General features: G+C 50.0%; 1 protein-coding gene and 1 pseudogene across 1 annotated transcript; one reads left to right on the plus strand and one right to left on the minus strand.

Moving 5' to 3' along the window:
* Nucleotides 1-19,618, minus strand: part of LOC106783188 (proteasome subunit beta type-4-like) — a 47,025-nt pseudogene extending 27,407 nt beyond the window's left edge.
* On the plus strand, nt 5,393-13,744 carry SELENBP1 (selenium binding protein 1). The gene is given in 12 exon segments (NM_001309514.1): nt 5,393-5,499; nt 8,073-8,129; nt 8,320-8,432; nt 8,698-8,883; nt 9,564-9,684; nt 11,081-11,263; nt 11,553-11,731; nt 12,198-12,276; nt 12,364-12,485; nt 12,757-12,849; nt 13,018-13,136; nt 13,344-13,744. Coding segments are annotated over 12 exon segments (1,419 nt in total). The 5' UTR covers nt 5,393-5,495; the 3' UTR covers nt 13,507-13,744.
* Nucleotides 19,619-22,915: the final 3,297 nt, after the last annotated feature.

Raw genomic sequence — 22,915 nt, forward strand, 5'->3', positions numbered from 1 at the left:
CTATTTTTCTATTTTTTCTTCTTTCTCAAGAGATGAGGATAAACCAGTTAAGAAGGCAGCCGTTGCTTTTCAAACACTTTTTTTCCTCTCTTTAGTGTCTCCTTGCTCTTATCAGTAGGCCACCAGTCAGCACTGCCCACTGAGAAGCACGCATCTGATAAAACTGAGTCGAGCTAAGGTGCTAGGAGCTCAAGCCCCCAGCGGTGATTCCTGCAGCCCAGAGCTGAGAAGACGCCTTCCCACAACAAGAAGACATGAACTGCTAGCGGTAAATTTTCAAGCATCAGTGGCAGGCCAGAAGGGAGACTTTCTGAGAGGATTGGAGGTGGGGAGGAAGCTTCCAGGTGCCTCTCAAAAGCGTCCTTTGTAGGAAGCCCTGGCAGAGCGCATTGTTTTTTAATTATTTCTCTCCCTTGAGTTTTGTCCTTGCTCTGAGTGGCAGGCTCGGAACTCAGCATTTTTCAGAGAAAGGAAGGTGATGCTCATCCAGCGTGAGCAGCTGGATGAATTAGTCAAACTCTGTTTCTTTGATGTGAGATGAAGAGAAAGCTATTTATCTTTCCAGGTTTGCCGTGGGCAGTCCTGGGCTAACTCACTGCCAGCGTGCAGGCCGAGCCTGGTGCCACTCACACCTGGTGACATGTTCTCAGTAAACTACTGAGCTACTCCCTTCCTCTGAGGGCATGAGGTTGGTCTGTTAAAATGTGGAGAAACGAGCCAGCAGAACTCTGCTTAGCTCGTAAAAGCCTTGACCTGTCCAGCCAGTCCTGCTTCAGGCTTCCACAGGCTGCTGCCTTATGTACCATAGGCATTGTGCATACATTTGTGTTGCTGGGTTTTTTAGTTTGTTTATGCTGTTCATTTGCATGCAACTCTGCACCTGTATATAGCAGACAACCCCATCTAACACTGCACCTTCAATCGCCCTTACCTTATCCTACTTCCTTCACAGCACTTCCCTGAAATGATGTTATTTACTCATATGCTTACTTGATTACTGGCTGTCCCCCTTAGGAGGTCATCTCTATGAAGGCAGAAACTCTGCATTGTTTGCCACCCTGTCTACCGAAACACGTGCTCCAGAAAGGTGTGTGGAGTGCAAGAATGCACAAATGAAGAAACAACCATACACACATGTGTCTTCCAAAGGAGAGGGCAGGCAGGTGGGTGGGACAGCTGTGGCATGAAAGGCACCGGGGCCAGTCCTCCTCCCCAGCCTGGGCTCCCACTGCGGCCCTCACCTGCACTACATTTGATCTTCCATCCTTTTATTTTCCACATCTTTCTCCAAAATATACATATATTAGTATATATATAGATACCTTTATTTGGGATTTTGGTTACAAAAATAATACATGCTTATTATTTTAAAAAATATAGAAGTTTATTACGTAAAAATGGAACATCATCCCCTTCCTTCCATTGCCTCTCTCCAAAGGTAACTACGGCGAGCACATGGATGTATAGCCTTCCAGGCTGTCCTGCAGCACAGGGGGTCTCCACCTCTCCTCCCACCTCCTCCAGGAAGACCTCACTGCTCCTTTCAGGAGAATCTGCTTCTTCACTGCTCTCCCCATTGCAGAGAGAGTCTCCCTGTCCTGAGACCTCCACGAAACAAAACCCCACAGCTTTGCACATCCCTTCTGGTTCTTCTGCCTCCCCACCCTCCTAGCCCCCCAAACCAAACCAAACAAAACAGGAGGGCAGGCCCTGTGGCCTAGTGGTTAAGTTTGGTGTGCTCTGCTTTAGCAGCCCACTTTCAGTTCCTGGGTGTGGAGCTACACTGCTCTGTTAGTGGCCATGCTGTGCTGGTGGCCCACATACTAAAAAATGGAGGAAGGTTGGCATAGATGTTGGCACAGGGAAAATCTTCCTCAGCAAAAACAAAATGAAAAAAAACAGGAAACAACATGGAGGGACTGAAAAAACTGTGAGATCTGGAGTCAGATGGACCTGGTGGAAATCCTGCTCTGCCATCTACCAGTGGCCTTGGCCCTCTCTGAGCCTCCGTTTCTTCGTGAGTAAAAAGGAGGCTGATTTACCTACAAGACTGGGTAGTGGCAAAGCTTAAATGGAGTGCTGCAGACAAGGGCTAGTGCTGACCAGGTGGTATGTTAGGGTTAATTCCCTTTTCTCTCCGGTATCACTCCCCTCGTCAGACTTTCATTGCTTCCCTGTCATTTTTCTTTTGCTGGACATGAAGAACACTGAGTTCTTTTCCTTTTTCTTACATTAAATTATTCCTATAGGGGGCCGGCCCCGTGGCCAAGTGGTTAAGTTCGCACTCTGCTTCAGCAGCCCAGGGCTTCAATGTTGCAGATCCTGGGCACGGACATGGCATCATTCGTCAAGCCATGCTGAGGCAGCATCCCACAAGCACAGCCAGAAGGACCTACAACTAGAATATACAACTACGTACTGGGGGGCTTTGGGGAGAAGAAGAGTAAGGGAGAAAAAAAAGGAAGATTGACAACAGATGTTAGCACAGGTGCCGAACTTTAAAAAGAAAATTATTCTTATAGACACCAACTTCATCATCTCCTCTTCCTTCCCTTTGCTGGATTTAGTCCTTTCCTCACTTCCCCATCTCACTGATCAATGTTCCCAGGACGTGTTTAAAGAGGCCCAAAGTAATCAGCCTGTGGGTAGAAGAGAAGAGGGGAACCAGCCTCTGCCCTACATCATCCCCACGCAGCTGCGCTCCATGGCCCCTGTGGCCACAAGAATCTACATCCTGTCTGGAGAGGCCAAACAAAGCCAAAGGGCAGCAGTTACATAATCGCCTGGCTATCCTGCTGTCAACACGATAAGCTACCTCCTCCAACACTTACTGTGAATTTCTGGGGCTTGAAGCAACAGGAACCAATGTAGGCAGCACCCAACCAGCAGCCTTCCCAGGTACCTGCCTCCACCGTGGGGTGGGGGTACCCAGCGTCAGGATATTGGAAGCCTCCCAGGATTAGCAGAGCAGGCTGCAGTCCCACTCTACCCAGAGTCCTGCCCAGGGCTCAGACCGAGGGCCCTCCCACTACCCCTTTCCTATGAATCCAGGAGTCCTCCAGCTCTGGTGGGCCTCGGGCTAGGGAAGGGCCAATCAGATAGGGGAGGAACCCCTTAAGCTCCTGAGAAACAACAGTACAGACGCTCAGGCGACAATCATACTGACTGGGGTGCAGCTCTCCACCCTGGAAGCCCAAGCCCTGTCTGTGCCAGAAGAAGCAAAGACACCGCGGGCCATGAACACTTGTCTGTCATCAGCCTGAGCCCTGACCCTCACGGCCTCCACCTGCAGCCTGGATTAGGACAATTTTCCCACCCCCTGCAGGCTCTGGAGCAAGAATCCCAGGAGAAAGCAGCAGGTAGAGTCTAGGGGTGCCACGGAGGAGCCACAGAGACAAGTCAGGTCGTGAAAGAACTTGCAGTCAATGAGAGACTCGAGAAAAGCAAAATAACAGCTTTTTTGGAGTTAACGACTCAAGAACTTTGGATAAGAGGGTGGGCATGGGGTTTCTTTCTCCTTCAGACCTTGGATGTTGGGCTACCTCAAGCCAAAAAGCAGGAGAACAGAGAGGAGGTAGGAGACGGCGACTTCAGGAGAAGGGCCAGAGGGGCGGGATGAAGGCAGGGTGAGTGGCATCCGCCAGGAGACAGGAAGCTGGCCAAGGCAGAGAAGCAGCCCTCTGGGGCCGCCCCGTGGGGGCAGCTGCAGCCACAAGGCTGACGTCGATATGTGCCTGGCTGATGGTGCAGTGGTGAGCGGATAGGCATACGAAAGAGCCAAGAGGGCTTGGGGACCTTGGGGATAAGGGAGGACCTCTGCCCTGGGCAGCCACAGAGCATCTTCCTTTGTAGGCACATGATCCCTCACCATGGGAACCAGGGGGACAGACACCCGTCACACCGAGGCCCAGTTTGCTCTCCTTCCCTCCTCTCCTGTTGGGACACCCGGGGGTTTCTACTGGCAATCTCAAGTCCAAACTTTGTCCCTTTCACTATCCAATAAAAACTTCACTCCCAAGCTTTCATCCAAGGAGATGAAAGTGGTTCTGTAGACACAGAGTCAGCAGGTTCCTAGAAGAGTGGGACAGAGGTTACCCTGGTCAGGCAGCCAACTTTGAGGAAAGAGGGGGCCCCTAGCCTCGAGGTCTAGAGCAATTTGGGTGGGTGCCCTAGTCCAGCCCTTCAAACCCTGGCTTCTCCGGATGAGGGCAGCCCCAGAGAGAGTCAACGGATCAGGCCTCAGCCCTGCTTCAGTTCTGCAGCGAGCAGCTGTCACTTGCCTGGGGGCCCTGGCACGTCCCTGGGACACTATATTAGCAGGCTCAGCAACCCTGGCTGTCTCTGAATCTTCCAGCTGGAGGACTCCCTCCTGGATAGATGGAGACCCTGGGAGTTTTATGGCTTGTCACAGGTGAGCAAGGGACAGTGGCACCATGCTGGGCTCCCCCAGGGCCCTGCTACTTGGTCCTGGGCAGCTGTTGAGGCACCAGGCTGGGAGCTGAGGGGAAGGCGCCCCACTTCCACCTCCTGAGGGTTATGAGGGTAATAGGGGCTAATAATGGGCACTGCCGACTTTCCTTCCACTTCAAAGCTCAGGGGAACGAATGGGTCTGGGCAAAGAGGAACCTGGGCACACTGCTCAGCCCTGGTTCCTGTCAGGGCAGCTGTGGCAGGAAGACACGGGTGAGCAGTCCTTGAGTGGGTAGGAATGCACCTTTTGGAGCATAGATGCCTCAAATAGGATCATCTTAGGGACAGCTGACCCTGGCTGTGGAGGTAGGAGCAAACGGGCCCACAGCCCTGGGTGCCCCTAAATGCCAAGAGGCAGGGCCAAGCACAGAGATGAGCATCTACAGGCCCAGGAACATGTGCACACACACGCTCACACAAACACACACTCACTCACAGGCACACACCACACACGCACGCACATATGCACATGCCCACACAGGCATAAATATTCTGGCAGGCTCACACTCGCGTGGGCACACACACGAGTCCAGACACACAGGCACACACATACATACACAAGCACAGATTTCCACACATAGGCACACTCACAGGCGCATACTCACACACAGACACACATACACACTCATGCAAGCACATGTCTAAAAGCACACACAGGCAACACACAGGGACACAGGAGCATGCACATGTACAGATACCCAAACTCACACATGTCCAGGCAACCACTAAAGCGTTACATACACAGGCATAGCACGTATCTGCACACGCACAGGCTCCTCCACACACCCTGTAACTCCAACACCAACCGTCCAGGCCATTTGAGAGAGTCCTGGCCAGCTGCCTTTAGTTATTTGCACTGGGCCACAGCCCAGGCCCTCCCTCTGCCCCGCCCCACCTTCCATTGGCTGTATAAATTCCCTCCCTTTGCTCCCTCCCTGGCACAGCCTGCCTCAGACACCAGCACAGCTTTCTGCCTGTGTACACTCCCGGTGGGCTCGTCAGGACCAAAGCTAACAGCCAGCAGCATGGGTAAGGAGGGGGACTTCCGACAACCAACAACCAACAGCTGTGTGCTGCCCTCCCCTGGCTGCCCTACAGGAAGTGACAGAAAACCTGGGGAAGGGAAGCTGGTTAGGGGAGGGAACGCTGAATTCTGCTCCACTGTCCCCACCTTGCTCCCACCCCAGCATTTCCCAGCTTTGCCAAAGTTTCTGGAGGTGCAAGGGAAGAAAGGTAGACAGACTGTTGGGAAGGGTGACCTTGGGCTCCCACTCAGCTCCCCAGCTGCGGCCTGGGGCCAGGGTACCTTTCTGCAGCTGAGAATATCAGGTCGGGGGTCGTGTAGGGGAACCTCTATATCCCTAGCTGTCACCTTAGGAGACAGACAGACCTGATTTCAGTCCCGGGTCAACTTCTTACTCCAGCGAGTTGGAACCCAGGGCTTCAATACCCAGGGCGCTTTCTAGCCACCCTACATCACCAGTCAGTCTGGGAGGGAAATCAGGGAGCCCACACTCTCTCACTGGGGCCTGTTTGAGTGCCTCGCACTCTCTCAATCCCCAAAGTCCTTCTGTTCCTCTATCCATGGGCTCCTGGATGTCTGCCTGAGGAGGACTTTGGGGCTGGTTGGGAGTGTCATAGTCCTTGCCCCGTTGGATCTGGATCTTTCCAGGGCTGGCAGAATGCCCAACGGCCAGCGTGGCATTGGGAAAATCTGATTAGCTTTCCCTTGGTTTAGCTCAAACCCAAATAAGTTCAGAGACCTTGCTTGAGTGGCTTAAGACAGGGGGTTGCTCCCCGGAAAGCCTGATGCTCACTGTGGCCCGAGTGGCATGCAGGGCCTGACTCTGACTGAGAAGTGCTGGGGGTCGGGATGGGGAGGGAAGGGGATGGGGATGGGAAGATGATGCAGATGACAGCACATCCTGCACACCTGTAGTCCTCTCTCAGTCTCCACCTGACTTTGCAGCTTTTGTATCTCTGTCTTGATGTCCCCGAGTTTTGAACCTCTTTCCCCTCCTCCTGGCCTCCTGTGCCAAGCCCTAACACAGCTTGGTCTTGTAACAGAGGAAGTCTCCTTAATTCCTTTGGAAGATCTCTCTCTCTCACCCTGCCCCAACCCCCACAACCCTCAGCCTCTCTCTGGACACCAAGCACAGCCTGGGATCCTGCTCCCCCTTCTCACACAGCCCTCCCCACATTTACACAACACTCCTCCTTTACAAAAGTACTTCTGAACGCTTTGTCTTATTTGGCCTTCACAGCCACCTGGAGAAGAAGGTAGGATATTATTACCCCCTTTTAGCAAAGGAAGGGGGGAAAGTAGATCTCTAACCTGGAGCTGGAAGCCAGGTTTCTGGACTCTAACAAGCTGTTGCTTCCTCTTCGCCTCCCAAGTCACTTGGCTGCTGTGAGTAGGGGGACCTGGCTCCCTGGCAGAGGGCCTGAGCCCAGGCTCCAGAGGAGGCTCAACGCTGGCTACTCCTGGCTCTCCACTAGTGGCCCCCGCTGTCAGAGGAGTGGCCGGACTGGCCCTGGGACAGGGCAGGGAGGCAGTGCCCAGTCCTGTGAAGTCCACTCCAGGATTTCCTTCAGCCCGCAGCTCCCGCTGTGCTAGTCCTCAGCCCTCCCCCTGGTCAGGCTCCAAACCCTGTTGCCTAATGCCTGGTGCTGGCAGCCCTCCTCCTCAGCAGCTCACTTTGGTCTCATAGATCAGCGTGGCTTCGCTTGCCAGACTTCAGGGGGCAAGGAGGGCCACTCCCTACAGCTTGGAGGGTGAGCCTCTGAGCTCTCCAGAGTTGGGTTAAACACCTTACCTTACAGATAAAGGACGTGGGACCCACCCAGGGGTAGAGTCTGGTCCAAGGACGTCCAGCTGGTATCGGCTGTGCCATCTCCAACTTCAGTCTCCTCTCCCTCACCAGACCCTCAGTTATGTAATCCAGGCTCTGGGCCAGCAGCCTGGGGTCAGGACCCAGAGGGGAGAAAAGCAGGAAGTGTCCCAGCCCCTGGTATAGACACCTTTCCATGAAGGGAGCTGAACAGGCACCACCCTCTCTCCCTGAGAGCTGCTCCTCAGGAACAGTGAGGGTTTACTGGCTCCTACCAGGCAAGCACAAAGCTGCACACTGGACTACACCTTCCTGTTTACTTCTCATCAAGCCCACTGTGGTATTCCTAATACTCTCTTGCGACGCATGATGTGGACACTGAGGCCGGGGAGGTTAAGTAATTTGCCCGAGCTCCCATGGCTAGTCAGTGACCAGCTGCAACTGGGACCCACGTCGATGTCATACCCTCCACACCAAACAGCCTGCGCATCACTCGCGCTTCCCCTGTCCTCCCCTGGGCCCCGCTTGAGTGTCTGTCCACCTTCAGGTCATGTCTCTGCAGGTCTTCCTGCTGCACCCACGCACTCCTCAGGGCTTTGAGGGACAGGGAAGGACGGGGTGGGGGAGTGACGGGGCTGCTTCAGGAGGGGACCCGGGAGAGCCGCCTGGCTGCCTTGGCCGGTGGATGGGGTGTGTGTTGCAGCAAGCAGGAAAGGAGGCTCCAGGGCCTGCTCCTGGAGCCAAGTGGTAACACGCCTGTTGTTTTTGCAGCTACGAAATGTGGAGATTGTGGGCCTGGCTACCCTACCCCTCAGGAGGCCATGAAAGGTAAGTGCAAGACATCTCTGACAGCCAGTGCCCCGGGAAGGAACTCTGCCAGCCAGCGCCCTCTGCTGATTCCACTGCTGCTGGGGGAGGGAGAGCTCAAACCCGGGCCTCCACCCTCAGGCACACCCACAACTGCCCCTGCCACTCCTTCCCACTCCGCCATCCCCACTGCCTGCTTTCTACCCTGCAGGACCCAGGGAGGAGATTGTCTACCTGCCCTGTATTTACCGAAACACAGGCACTGAGGCCCCGGATTACCTAGCCACTGTGGACGTTGACCCCAAGTCTCCCCAGTATTCCCAGGTGAGGTGACGCTTGGGCACCAGAGTATCCTGTGACTCCTTCTCTAGCCCTGGTCTCGGCGATGGCCTTCCCCAGCTTCAGCCTTCTTTGCCCTTCCTGGGTATGGGTGTGCAGCATGTTCAATGCACAAGAGCACCCCCAACTGTAAGGAGAGAGCCTATGCTTCACTGCCAAGTCAAACTGTGTCCAGGGGGATGCATTTTCTGAAAGGGCACAGAGGTGTGGTCTGGGTGAGCACCACCCCCTGCCCCCTCTCCCATCCTAGGTCATCCACCGGCTGCCCATGCCGTACCTGAAGGATGAGCTGCATCACTCAGGATGGAACACCTGCAGCAGCTGCTTCGGGGACAGCACCAAGTCTCGCAACAAGCTGGTGCTGCCCAGTTTCATCTCCTCCCGCATCTATGTGGTGGATGTGGGCACCGAGCCCCGTGCCCCGAAGCTGCACAAGGCACGTCCTCTGCCCTTGCCACTCAGGGATCCTAATGTGCCCACCACCCTGGACAGCCTCCAGGCGGGAAACCACCCCTAAACCAGCTGCCTCCAGCTGTTGCACAGGGTCTGGGCTCAGCAGCAGGGAGGGGGTTAGACTTCAGAGGAGGGTGAGCGAGGCTTCCTGGCTGGTCAGCATCCAGCACCGTGGGGCTGGGAACCAGAGGGCAGAGGGGAGGCTTCTGTTTTCACTCTGAGAGGGGGAAGGACACACTTTTTCCCAGGCAGTTACGAGCCCAGGGCCTCCCTTAGGCAGGAGCCTCCCATCCTTCCTCTCAACACTTTGTCAAGTGCCCTCTTTGCACGAGGCAGGCACTGCTGGCTGCTGGTGATCCCAAGCTGACGCTGGCATCGGCCCAGCCTGGGAAGAGCTTATGGTCCCACAGGGCTGTGAGTGCCTTCAAGACAGATGGGGGAGAGAAGGCAGTGCTTTCTGCCTGGGGAGTTAGCAGGCTGTCTGACTCTCCCTCTCTGCTCTCCAGAAGTTACAGGCTGAATCTCTGCCATGTTCCCTCAGGGAAAATTGTGTCCATGTTTTGAAGGAAAAGAGGACAGCACACAGATGTGGGAGCATGTGGGATAGGGAGTGGGGACTCCCGGCCCTGTACAATTCTGACGCCATTCTTTACCCCTCTCCAGGTCATTGAGGCCAAGGACATCCATGAAAAGTGTGGCCTGGGCACCCCTCACACCAGCCACTGCCTGCCCACTGGGGAGGTGATGATCAGCACCTTGGGAGACCCCAAGGGCAATGGCAAAGGTACGTGCCAGCACTGCAGGCACATCTCATCTGTGCAAGGAGCAGATCCCAAGCTGGGGGACAGATGGAATCACCTTCCAGGGAGAACCAGGGGGCTGAATCTCATCCAATATTTCAACTGGAGTCAAGTAACTTCAGTTGTTTCAATGATTTCTATGACGATAAGCCTTGACTGATGAATTCACTTAAAAGTTATAATCAGAACAGTCTGCCATGGGGAATGTGAGCCCTGACATGGCCCCAGAAAACACATACATTTAATATCGGCCTTTGTGAATTCGTGAGCAAATCTCACAGTCCTTGGGGTCCTTAATCTTCACATTTGCTCTCTCATTTATATAGATGATACCCATAAAATGTCTACTATGTGACAGACACAACCTGTGAGATAGGTGCTACTGTGACCCTGTTGTACAGGTCAGAAAACCGGGGCACAGGTTGGTTAAATAACTTACCCAAAGTCATACAGATATGAAGTTGCAGAGCTGGAACTCAAACCCAGCAATCTGGCCCCAGAATCTATGCTCATCACCACACTGTGCTGCTTCTCTCTGAGCCTTACCTGTTTCATCAGAACCCCCCTTCCAAGGGCTTAGAGTCAAGGTCGTCCTGTTAAGGTTACTGCACCAGACTCTACTTAACTGCTTTTTCCAGGAGATGGGAGGAACAAGACATCCCAGTTTAATAACTTTCGTAGACATATAGTTGTATCGGCAAAGAAGGGTCAAGGTGTCATAACACACTCACCAAGGGAAAAACATATTGGGCATTTATGTTGAATTAGAAATAAATATAATTTGTCTGCTCTATAAAAGAACGTAGTGAGAAGAATGGAGCTTAGACTCTGGCAGGAATCTCACATCCAAAGTGGGAGGCTGGGCAAGAGAAGCACACGGTGCCTCCCCAGAAGATCTCTTGGCTCAAGGAGAGAAAATTTTCCCCAGTGGTCTGGGAGAGGGATGAAGTTGATGGGAGGTAGGGGCACCAGAGTAACTCCTCATGTCCCCAGGGGCGCTCTGGATGGACCCTTTGGACGCCTGAATTTAAGAAGCTCACAGGGGCCGGCCGGGTGGTGTAGTGGTTAAGTTTCTGTGCTCTGCTCACTCTGCTCGGTGGCCCAGAGTTGGTGGGTTCAGATCCTGGGCATGGATGTACACCCTACTCATCAAGCCATGCCGTGGTGGCAACCCACATACAAAGTAGCGGAAGATTGGCACAGATGTTAGCTCAGGGACAATCTTCCTCTCCAAAAAAAGAAAAAGCTGGCAAACCCAGTGGGAGGAGGGAGCACTAGACAATGGGCTTGGAGCCTCTTGGACATGCCTGGGGCTGAGGGCTGGGTCAGGGTAGTGTCTCTACTGCCTCTACCTGCCACCCTACTTCCTTCCCTGCTCAGGGGGTTTCGTGCTGCTGGATGGAGAGACATTTGAAGTGAAGGGGACGTGGGAGAGGCCTGGGGGCTCTGCGCCTATGGGCTATGACTTCTGGTACCAGCCTCGACACAATGTCATGATCAGCACCGAATGGGCAGCTCCCAATGTCCTACGAGATGGCTTCAATCCTGCTGATGTAGAGGCAGGTAAGACGCCCCCCCCCCCCCCCCGCCATGGCTGGCAGGAACCAGGGTACACACATGCCTCCTGTCTGCGCCCACACCCCACTCTCCAGCCCTCTTGCTTCCCTCAGGTGGACCCCAGACTCTTGGGTGATAGTATAGGACATGCTGAGGGCTTTGATTTGCTCAGGCGTCCCTCTGATCCCTCCAACCTGTTTTCAACCTTCTGCCCTGCGCTGTGCTCCAGCCTTTCTTTGCCCCTGCCCTCCCGCCCTGGTCCTGAGCCCGTCCTCTGGCCCCATCCCGACCCCAGGGCTATATGGGAAGCACTTACACGTGTGGGACTGGCAGCGCCATGAGATCGTGCAGACCCTGCTTATGCCGGACGGGCACATCCCCCTGGAGATCCGCTTCCTGCACGACCCGGCTGCCTCCCAGGGCTTCGTGGGCTGTGCCCTCAGCTCCACCATCCAGCGCTTCTACAAGAATGAGGTGACAGGCACCCTCTGGCCTTCTCCTCCCAGCAGTCCTGTCAGTGCCTCTGCCCAGGCTTCTGTAGCCATGATGCTCCCCTCTTCCTAGGAGGGGCCCAGGCCCCCTCTGCCTGGCTCCACCAACCTAGACTTCTCCAGGGACAAAAAGCAAGGCTACCTGCCCTGCCTTTCCTCTCTCAGTCCCAGGCCAATTTCCGCCTAGACCCTAACTGACGAGATTTATTCATCCACTCCAAAAATATCTAGTGAGCCTCTGTGGTAGGCACTGTGCAAGGCGCTGGGAATGCAGCGGTGAAGCAGGCGTGATCCCTGCCCTAAAGGGCCCGGATAGGAGTTAGAGCCCAGTGGCAAGAAGGCCCTTCTCCCTGTCTCCCTGTGGACACTAGGCTCTGAGGAGACCTAGATCTCATCCCCACCCTCCAACTCTGACAGGCTCACCTCTCTGCCTCCTAACCCCAATACAGGGAGGTACTTGGTCAGTGGAGAAGGTGATCGAGGTGCCCCCCAAGAAAGTGAAGGGCTGGATGCTGCCCGAAATGCCAGGCGAGTGCCAGGGGAGGGTGGGAATGGGAAGGTGACTCTCACCTGGGAACAAGAGTCCTGAAAGCCTCTGACCACACCCTACTCCAGGCCTCATCACTGACATCCTGCTGTCCCTGGACGACCGCTTCCTCTACTTCAACAACTGGCTGCACGGGGACATGCGGCAGTATGACATCTCTGACCCAAAGAGGCCTCGCCTCGTGGGACAGGTGGGGCCCTAGCAGGATGGCAAGAAAGAGAGGGAGGATGGAGTAAAGAGTCTGGGGAGGAGGTTAGAAGAGGGTAGAAGGTGGCTGGGGATGACAAGGGAGGTGGAAGCATGGCAAAAGTGGGGGCTGCAGGCCAGGACACTGGGGAGCCACGGCTAGAAGTGAGGAATGGGAGGGAGTGAGAGCGTCCTAACTAAGGCATGCTGCCCTTCCTGAAATGTCCTCACCTCCCACCACCGTCCTCCATTATGCCCCTCGCCTCCCTATCCAGATCTTCCTAGGGGGCAGCATTGTTAAGGGAGGCCCTGTGCAAGTGCTGGAGGACCAGGAGCTAAAATCCCAGCCAGAGCCCCTTGTGGTCAAGGTGAGGATCTCTGCCCCTGCCTCATGGGCCCCCTCAGATCCAAGCTGGAGAAGTATGGGGGAAGGGGCGGGGCAGCGTCTGAGCACGCCCTTGGGGTTCCCGTGGTGCCCGAGCTCCCCTCCGAGGATGCATGTGTTACCCTGGGGTCTGACCTCTGGTTTTCCCAAGGGGAAACGTGTGCCTGGAGGCCCTCAGATGATCCAGCTCAGCCTAGATGGGAAGCGTATCTATGTCACCACGTCACTGTACAGTGACTGGGACAAGCAGTTTTACCCTGACCTCATCAGGTGAGAAGCTGACAGCCTGAGCTCCCCTCTCCAGCCTTCCTTTCCCAGAGGGGTCCTTTGGCTTTCTGAGGACTCCTCGGCACCCAACCTGCCCCCACCATACAGACCTGGCCCCCTCCCCAGGAACCCACCCTTGCACTCACAAGCTCTTGGGAGAAAGGGACGCCCCCTCTGACCTGTCTCTTCTCCCCTCCCCATTTCCACCAGGGAAGGCTCCGTGATGCTGCAGATCGATGTAGACACAGTAAAGGGAGGGCTGAAGTTGAACCCCAACTTCCTGGTGGACTTCGGGAAGGAGCCCCTCGGGCCGGCCTTGGCCCATGAGATCCGCTACCCTGGGGGTGACTGCACTTCTGACATCTGGCTCTGAAGTCCACCCCCAGAACCCCACTCCACATTCTGAGCCCTCCCTTAGCAGGGACCTGGCTCCACCCTTCTCTCCCACAGACCCCAACCCTTGGCGCCTTGTCCTACCAAAGCCAAACTGAGGCTATTGAAACGTATTGACCATTATCTACATATACTGAGCACCGTTGTGTATTGCTCATGGTGTTCTTTTCACATGAGCTCTTGAAAATTATTTTAACAAGAAATAAACTAGTGAAACTATTCCTCAGATCACCTGGTCTCTGGGGGCACGGGGCCTGTGACTCCTCTTCTGCAGACACATTATATCTTGCACAGGAAAGTCCTGAAGAGAACTCGGGGTGGGGGTGGGGGGGTAACAGTAACTAGTTCCCACCAGTGATTACAAGATCCTAATGATGCCAAAATCTCACTTTTATGGCCACACAGAAAGTGAAGATTCTGGAGATAGTTGACATAAGGAGACCCGGTGAGACAGACTGTCAATCCATGTTCCTTTAAACTTTATATTTTCTTAAGTCGTGCTACCTTTTAACGAACCTAAAATTTCCCCCATCAGCCCCAGAAGCACGTAACGTGCTCCGTCACACAGGAGACATCCTAGACCCCTGATACAGACAGTGCAATCTATTTCCACTGCTGCTGAGGCTCCTGGGAGAACGCACTGTTGTTGGAAGGTTAGGTCTGTCACCTTCTACCTGGAAGACAGGACCGTGACCATGCAGGAGGGCTGGGAACATCAAGGGGAACCAACCCACCAGACCAGGCCTTGGCATTCTTGTCTCTTCACCTGGATGGTGTTTCAAACTTTGCCCAAATCAGAGATGTCTCCTTTCTCTGTGCTAGGTCTTTAATTCTTTATAAAAGGAATCAGATGGAAGTTTCAGGAACCTAAGACATAGCAGCCAAATGGTAACTCTATTGACTCTTTTATTCTCTACCCAAGACAACACTAAGCAACATTCAGGTATTAACCTACATTCTTTTCAGTCTTCCACAAAGGTGTCTTTTTTGAATATTAATACAGTCCAGGACCCCCAAGATTGCCAAGCCACACAAGGGCTAGAAAATATATCACTCTTTCTACCCCTTTGAGGTCTTCAAACACGCTCCTTGAAACATCTACCTCAACTTGAGTCCTGAGTCCCTCCTCCTGCCCTACCTGCTGTCTGGGCCAGGACATCACATCCTTTGGAAAGCCTCCTTTCCCGACCTCTCCAGGGTCGGGGCCTCCTGCTCTTAAGCTCAGCATGAACAATGTCACATTGAATTGAAACTCCCTGCTTATTCCCAGCACCTAGCTTGGACATTAGCACATGGTGTGTATTAATGAATAAATTAATTTAAAGGAGGCACTCGGGATGATTACGGATGTACAGGGAGGTTTGGGATTTACTGGGTCTTAGCAGAAGTCTCTGTCCTCACTTTCTGCCCTGTCCTTTCCAATAACCAAACTTCTTCAGAAAGGGAAAAGATCACATAGTTCCACATCATTTCTATATATTGCTAAAAGCTTAAAATTCCGTTCAACCAGAGAACCTTGAGGGTTTGTCATATCAGAAAGCAAGGAAACCATTGAAGACTATAGGAGTTAGGTCTAAAGGACACACGACACATCTGACAAAGGGCTTGTACCTACAATACATGAAAAACTCTCAAAAATCAGCAGGAAAAAAGGAAACATTCCAATTAGAAAACGGGCAAAAGACAACAACAGACATTGCACTGAAGACCATATACTGATGGCGAGTAAGGACATGAAAAGATGGTCGACATCATCAGCTGTTAGGGAAATGCAAATTAAAACCAGGTGATATCACTGCATACCTATCAGAAGAGCTAAAATAGAAAATAGTGGTAACACAAAATGTTGGTGAGGATGTGGAAAAGTTGGATCTTTCATCCATTTTTGGTGGAAATGTAAAATGATACAGCCATTCTGGAAAATACTTTGGGAGTTCCATAAAGACCAAAATGCACTTATCATATGACGCTGCAACTGAACTCTTCAGCATTTATCCCAGATAACTGCAAATGTATGGTCACATAAAAATCTGTACACCATTGTTCATAGCAGCTTTACTGGTAATAGCGGAAAACTGGAAACAACCCAACTTTCAGTGGGTTAATGATTAAACAAACCATGCTATATCCATACCATGGACTACTACTCAGCAATAAAAAGGAATGAAGTCTTGATACACGCAACAACTTGGATGGATCTCAAGGGAATTACGCTGAATGAAAAAAGCCAATCTCAGAAGATTACATATGGCATAACTTCATTTATAACACTTTTTTTTAAAGATTTTCTATTTCCTTTTTCTCCCTGGTACATAGTTGTGTATTTTTAGTTGTGAGTCCTTCTAGTTGTGGCATGTGGGACGCCCACCTCAGCATAGCTTGATGAGTGGTGCCATGTCCACGCCCAGGATCTGAACCAGTGAAACCCTGGGCCGCTGAAGCGCAGCGCACGAACTTAACCACTCAGCCATGGGGGCAGGCCCTATAACACTCTTGAAATGACAAAATTAGAGAATTGGAGAACAGATTAGTAGTTTCCAGGGCTTAGGGATGGGAGTGGAGTTGGGGAAGATGTGGCTATAAAAGGGTAGCACGAGGGATCCTTGTGACGATGAAACTCTTCTGTATTCTGATTGGGGTGACAGTTACACAAATCTACAATGTGATAAAATTACACAGAACTAAATACACATAGATAGGAATTTGCCTTGGAATAAGCAAAGAGTTGATGAGGAAATCTTCTTTATGGAATTCCAGCTGGTAAATTCAGAAGGAATGATAGAATTTGAATAGCACCAATTTGTTATCTCTAATGACAAATGGATCTAGGCAATGATCGTCATCAATGGCTGTTAATACCGTCAAATGAAAGACTGGAAAGAAACTTTATGATGGACAGATCAGACTGTCCTGAACATACAGACTGTCCTGTAACCTGAACATAGAAATCAATCTTTACGTCACAAAAAGGGAGACAACCCGGCATTCCGTGCCTCCTAATGTGATGCGATAGGAAGAACACAGCAGCACCTATGAAGTACTCTTGCCACAAAATCAAAATGAGTCTGATCAAGTCTCTAGATCTCACAATCGGGTTACAGGTAAAACAGGAGCCAGAAGAACAAGTTTAAACAGTTTAAAAACAATATAAAGATGCAATCAAAAGAAGTCCAAAATGTGGGAAATTCTACAGAGCAAATGACCTGTTTCCTCAACAAATAAATGAGCAAGAGAGCCTAAGGATTGTAAATACTTAAGAAATACATCAACCAAAACCAAATGCAATGTAATGTGTGGACCTGTCGATCCTGATTTGAACATATCAACAGAAAAATACATTTTTTGAGAAAACTGGAGAAATCTGGACACTGACTGGATGTTTGATGATATTAAGAAAATGATTTTTAATTTTTTAGGTGTGATAATGACATTGGGTCTATGTCAAAATATCTATATTTTTTAGGCATACTGAGTATTTCCATAAATACTGAATTATTTACAGATGTAGTGACATAATGAATGTCTGCATTAAAATAATCTAGAGTGGCTGAGTTGGACAGTGGAGGAGGTATGGATAAAACAAGACTAATCAGACGATAATTTTTAAAGTAGGATGATGGGCATGTGCATATGGAGCTTTATAATATTCTTTCTTCCCCTTTAGTATGTTTGACAATTTTTCATAAAGGCTTTTAAAAAAGCCTCTTCACCTTCATCCTGATCTTGGCCACATCTCACTATGTCTGGCTCTACATCATTGAAACAGACACTCCAAAAACAAGAGAGGCCCTCTTGTCACAACAACCCAGCCACCAGCTATCTGTGACCCAATCTTCCCCAATTCCCACTGTACCCGGCCTGACAAGAGCTCTCTCTTTGTACTTTGAAAGATTCCACGCCATGCTCCAGCACCAGGCTAGATGAACAATAGCAAAGCTGAGTGTGCCATGTGGAAAGTGTAGTGTATCATCTAGGATCTGCTGCCAGCACCATGGTCAGCTCCACAAGTTGGCCTATGAGGCCATCTGGAAGGTTCTAGAGTTTGGTGAGCTCAAGGACACCCTTGGAAAAGCTGTAGCCCCAATCCACCACGACAAAGGACATGAGAGAGTATTGGGATGTGTCTACTCCGTTGTTGGTCCATCAAGTGCGATTAACCCTCCCACACACCACAACTGGGTCTTTAAAGGCAACTTCACTCTCTCAGCTCAGGGATGAGTGAGCACTAGCCCCCTTCTTGCGTCTTCCAAGTGTCTGACTGCCTGGCTCCACGCTCTAAATATCTGCTCCTGGGCATTCTCTGGCGTGCTATTAGGAGCCCCTTCCCTGACTTACTGGTTTTGATGCCTAGTACACTCTCCACTCTAAACAATACCTGCTTAGAGGAATATGTACAAAAAATAAGTGAAAAAAGTATGTGGCAGGGTTCTAATAGACTACTACAACCCCCATTTTTAGAAAGAAATTCAGCAAAACTTCTTTTTAGGTGGACTTGTGTTTGTAGGAACACACAAGTGCGTGTGGGAGGACAGCTATCAGGGCATGTTCCTCAGAGGGCTGAGGATTTCTTAGGAAACTTGACAAGCCGTTTCTAAAGCTAATCTGGGACTTCTTTCATGTAAGGGTGGGCATTTTGACTGAGTTCTGCCTTCTTTCAGTTTCAAATCGCCACTGTAACCGAAAAAGGTGTTGAAATAGAGGGACCACTGTCTGCAGAGACCAACTGGGATATTTCCCACATGATCAGGTGATTGAAATCAAAATTACAGTAGGCAAAAAAGGTGTTAGAAAAGTTGGGGCCGGTCAAAGGTCAAGTAGAGGGTCCTCCCCTAATAGGAAAACGGGATACACAGAAATGGAGAACCTGTTCTTCAAAGCACAGAGACCCAAGGACTCAAGTAGTCACCAGATCCGCCAGTTAGATCCCCATCATGGTTATTACTCACCCCGTTCCTCACCCGGTTATAAGAACGGGCATCCCGATAGTACAGCACTCGCATGCAGCGTTCCACTAGGAGCCTCGGTCTGGCTCAGCACTGGCTGCTTCTCCAGAATTTCTCGCAGCAGAGGCTAGGGAGGTGGGAGAAAAAAACATGGGAGGGCTCAGGGGCTGAATACCAGGCTATTTGTCTCCAATCCACGGTGTAAAAACAAGCATAAATGAGTGAAAAGGTGACATTCCACTTACTGCCTCACCAGAATGAACTCTGCTTACTTGGGCTAAGACCCACCTGAAGGAGAAGTTCTAGGGTGCCCTCTCTTTGCACATGTCTCCTGACTCCCAGACACACCCCCTTCTCATTGGAATCTAAGTGCCAACACTTACAGCCTCTGGACTACAAAGAGAACCACCTGTCCAGCAGTAGGGATCCTAGCCTGATCCTCGTGTCAGAATTTCAAGGGGGAGGAACAAGCGGAGAACCACTGACCCCCACTGCCTTGTCTTCCCCTCTCCCCACCTCCCCTCAGCTGACTACTCACCTGAGCCAAGTATGCACCATAACCAGTGGCCAGCGAAGGGGCTTCATAGGCTACACCAAGCATGTCCACATAACCCAGGAAGCTAACAGGACACAACAGATGAAAGAACTCATTTCATCTTAGGTTTCTGTATTGTAGCTGAAGGGCGGGATCACGGGGTCTGAGTCAGAGGTGGGATTCACTCAGGGGAAGAGACTGACACTACACAGGCACTAGAGGTTGGATGGTCAAGGAAGTAAGTTATTTGTTTTCAGAGCAACCTCTCTCCATCAGCATAGCCTGCGATGACCATGGCGTTGGACAGGGGCTTCATTTTGGAGAGCTTACGGCATGCGCGTGATCGGACCCCCAGCACAGCATGGGCGCTGGGTGCACAAGGCAACCCGGACTGGACCGGATGCGGTAAAACTGCCCGGGGCAGACCCCGGGCCCAAAGGCCAGACCACAACTCCAAAAACCCTTCCATCTTAGTCATGGTAGCACAAGAAATAAAAGCGCCCGCCCAAGGGAAGCAGAAGTTTTCCTTCGTACCACCCCTTCACCCTCCCTCCACCCTTTCTTCCCCTCTGGTATTCACCAATCTGCTCTCTGCATCTGTGTGTTTGTTTTGTTTGTTTATCTTCCACATAGGATTAAAATCATATGGCATTTGTCTTTCTCCCTCTGACTTATTTGGCTTAGCGTAATACCCTCAAAGTCCGTCCATGTTCTTGAAAATGGCAAGGTTTCATCTTTTTTATGGCTGAGCAGTATCCCATTGTATATATATACCACATCTTCTTTATCCATCGGGCACTTAGATTGTTTCCAAGTCTTGGCTACTGTGAATAACGCTGCAGTGAACGTAGGGGTACATATATCATTTCGAATTCGTGTTTTTGTGTTCTTTGGATAAACACCCATAAGTAGAATTGCTGGATTATGTGGTAGCTCCATTTGTAATTTTTTGAGGAATCTCCAAACTGTTTTCAATAATGGCTGCACCAATTTACATTCCCAACAGCAGTGTATGAGAGGTTCCTCCTTCTTTACATCCTCTCCAATACTTGTTATTTGTCATCTTTTTAATAATAGCCATTCTTATGGGTGTGAGGGGATATCTCAATGAGAAAAGATGCTCCACATCACTAATTACTAGGGAAATGCCTACCACTATACCACTGGGCTAGCCCCTCCTCTGCTCGTTTTTTGATCAGGTGGTTTGTTTTTTTGTCATTCAGTTGTATGAGTTCTTTACATATTTTGCATATTAACCCCTTATTGGATATATGATTTGCAAATATTTTCTCCCAGGTGGTGAGTTGTCTTTTCATTTTGTTGATGGTTTCCTTTGCCATGCAGAAGCTTTTTAGTTTGATGTAGTCCCATTTGTTTATTTTTTCTTTTGTTTTCCCTTGCCTGAGTAGACATGATATTCAAAAAGATACTGCTGGGCCTCCTGATGGCATAGCAGTTAAGTTTGCATACTCCGCTTCAGCAGCCAAGTGTTCGCGGGGTCAGATCCTGGGCATGGACCTACACACTGCTCTTCAAGCCATGCTGTGGTGGCGTTCCACATACAAAATAGAGGAAGATTGGCACAGATGTTAGCTCAGTGACTATCTTCCTCAAGCAAAAAGAGGAAGATTGGCAACAGATGTTGGCTCAGGGCCAATCTTACTCACCAAAACAAACAAACAAACCAACAAAAAACAGATACTGCTAAGACTGATGTCAAAGAGCATACTGCCCATGTTTTCTTCCAGGAGTTTTATAGTTTCATGAGTTACACTCAAGTCTTTAATCCATTTTGAGTTAATTTTTGTGTATGGTGTAAGATAATAGTCTACTTTCATTCTTTTGCAGGTGGCTGTCCTTTTTTCCCAAGATTATTTGTTGGAGAGATTTTCTTTTCTCCACTGTTTGTTCTTGGATCCTTTGTCGAAAATGAGCTATTCATAAATATGTGGGTTTATTTCTGGGCTCTCAAATCTGTTCCGTTGATCTGTGTGTCTGTTTTTGTGCCCGTACCATGCTGTTCTGATTACTATAGATTTATAGCACATTTTGAAATCCAGGAGTGTGATATCTCCAGCTTTGTTCTTTTTTTGTAGGATTGCTAAATGTGACCAGTTAGGTGGGTTTTTTTTTTTTTTTTTGTATTTTTATGAACTTGTGGATTTAAGCAGTATTCATTTTGATGCTCAAATTATTCCAGATTTCGCCAGTGAGAGCCCCTTCAAGCTTGCTCCTGGGTCCTTTCACATGTCCCCATAATTATTTGAGCACATCCTTAGTTTCTGGTGCAAGGGCATGTTCCAGGCTCATCTTGTACTTTCTCTGCACCAGCCCTGGAACCAGTCCTTTCTCCACCTTAGGAGCCTTGATTCCTTTTAGTAGAGACTGGTATTTAGAAACCACGATTTGGTCCCTGGGTGAGCTCATTACTATTGAGATGTTGCTGTTCCCAAGACCTCTCCATGGAGAGAGCTGTGCACATACGTTTACATCTATACTTATTTCTATACCTATCTATATATACTGAAAACTATAAAGTTTACACCAATATCTCCAATTCCAATCCAACACCACTGGGTATATTCTAATTTTCTCCTTTTCCATATACGTGATTCCCTTTTCTGACAGCGAGAAACCTGGCTCTCATTATCCTCAAAATACAGATAAAGTTTTAAAGCAATTTTCTTACATGTGACCAAATTCCCATCAGTGCCATGATCTCCATCCCTGTGCCAATTTTCTCCTCATCCTGCCCAGGCTTCAGTACTCTCTGTGCCATTGCTGCACTGCCCCACCCCTGTATCAGCACCCTCCTCACCCTGCTCTGGCTCCAACAGCCCAACTGGGCCATCCCCTCATGAAGACATTCTCTGTACCCGACTCAGGCTCCCACATCCTCTCTACGGGCCAGCTCTCCATGTGCACACCCTGCACATCCTACTGTGGCTCCGACAGCCCACTTCAGGTCACTGCCACTGCCACCTCCCTGCCTAGATGTCCTCCTCACATCCCATGCTGGGCCGTGGTGGCTCTGCACTCATCTCTGCTTCACGTGGACGCCGACCTCGCTTTGCCGCACCTAATGGCTTTTCGACTGAACTGTCCACAAAAGAAGCGACGGCGAAGAGGAAGATATATAGAGAGAGATAGGTAGGTAGATAGATATACCTATATTTATATGCCTTATTTATATGAAACAAAACACCTCATGAATTCACACTGATATTGCCACTTCCCATAAAAAACTACAGGCTTTTTACTTAACCTAGTCTATATACTATCCATATGTTCTTTCTTCTGCAATGAGAAGAGAATCTGTTTTCTCAAGGACATAGGGGGCTATAGAATTAAAACATCCCACAATTATTCATATATCTTTTCCCTCATACAACAGTCTCAGGATAACAATATTAATACTACCACCAAGAATATCATTTCTAAAAATGGTTAAAACATTTTTTATATTTGTTCTCCTCATTCCATGCTCATTTTAATCGATGTACCGTATCTTCATTGCCAGATCATACAGCCACTCTTGTCCTCCTAACCTCCGTTTATTTTTAGTTCTACAAGTAATTTGTATGTGTATATATATATATATATATGGCTTACCACCAGTCCTCTTACGTTGATGTTGCTCTAGTCATTTTGTTTCTCTGAGGCTTTCTTCTGGATCCTTCAGGGAAGGCTCATGGAATCTACATTCTCTAGTTATCGAATGCTGGTAACACTTGTCTATGCCCTTGAAATCTCCAAGTCCATTTTGCTGGATATAAAATCCTTGGCCCACATATTTTTACCTTGAGTATATCTTAGTTATGTTACTCTATTTTCTTCTGACATAAATCATTCTTGTCAAACAGTCTATAATGGCAATATAATTTTTCCCCTTTTACAGGTCACTTGCCCTT

Source organism: Equus caballus, chromosome 5 (genome assembly GCF_041296265.1).
Source record: "Equus caballus isolate H_3958 breed thoroughbred chromosome 5, TB-T2T, whole genome shotgun sequence".
Lineage (NCBI taxonomy): Eukaryota > Metazoa > Chordata > Mammalia > Perissodactyla > Equidae > Equus > Equus caballus.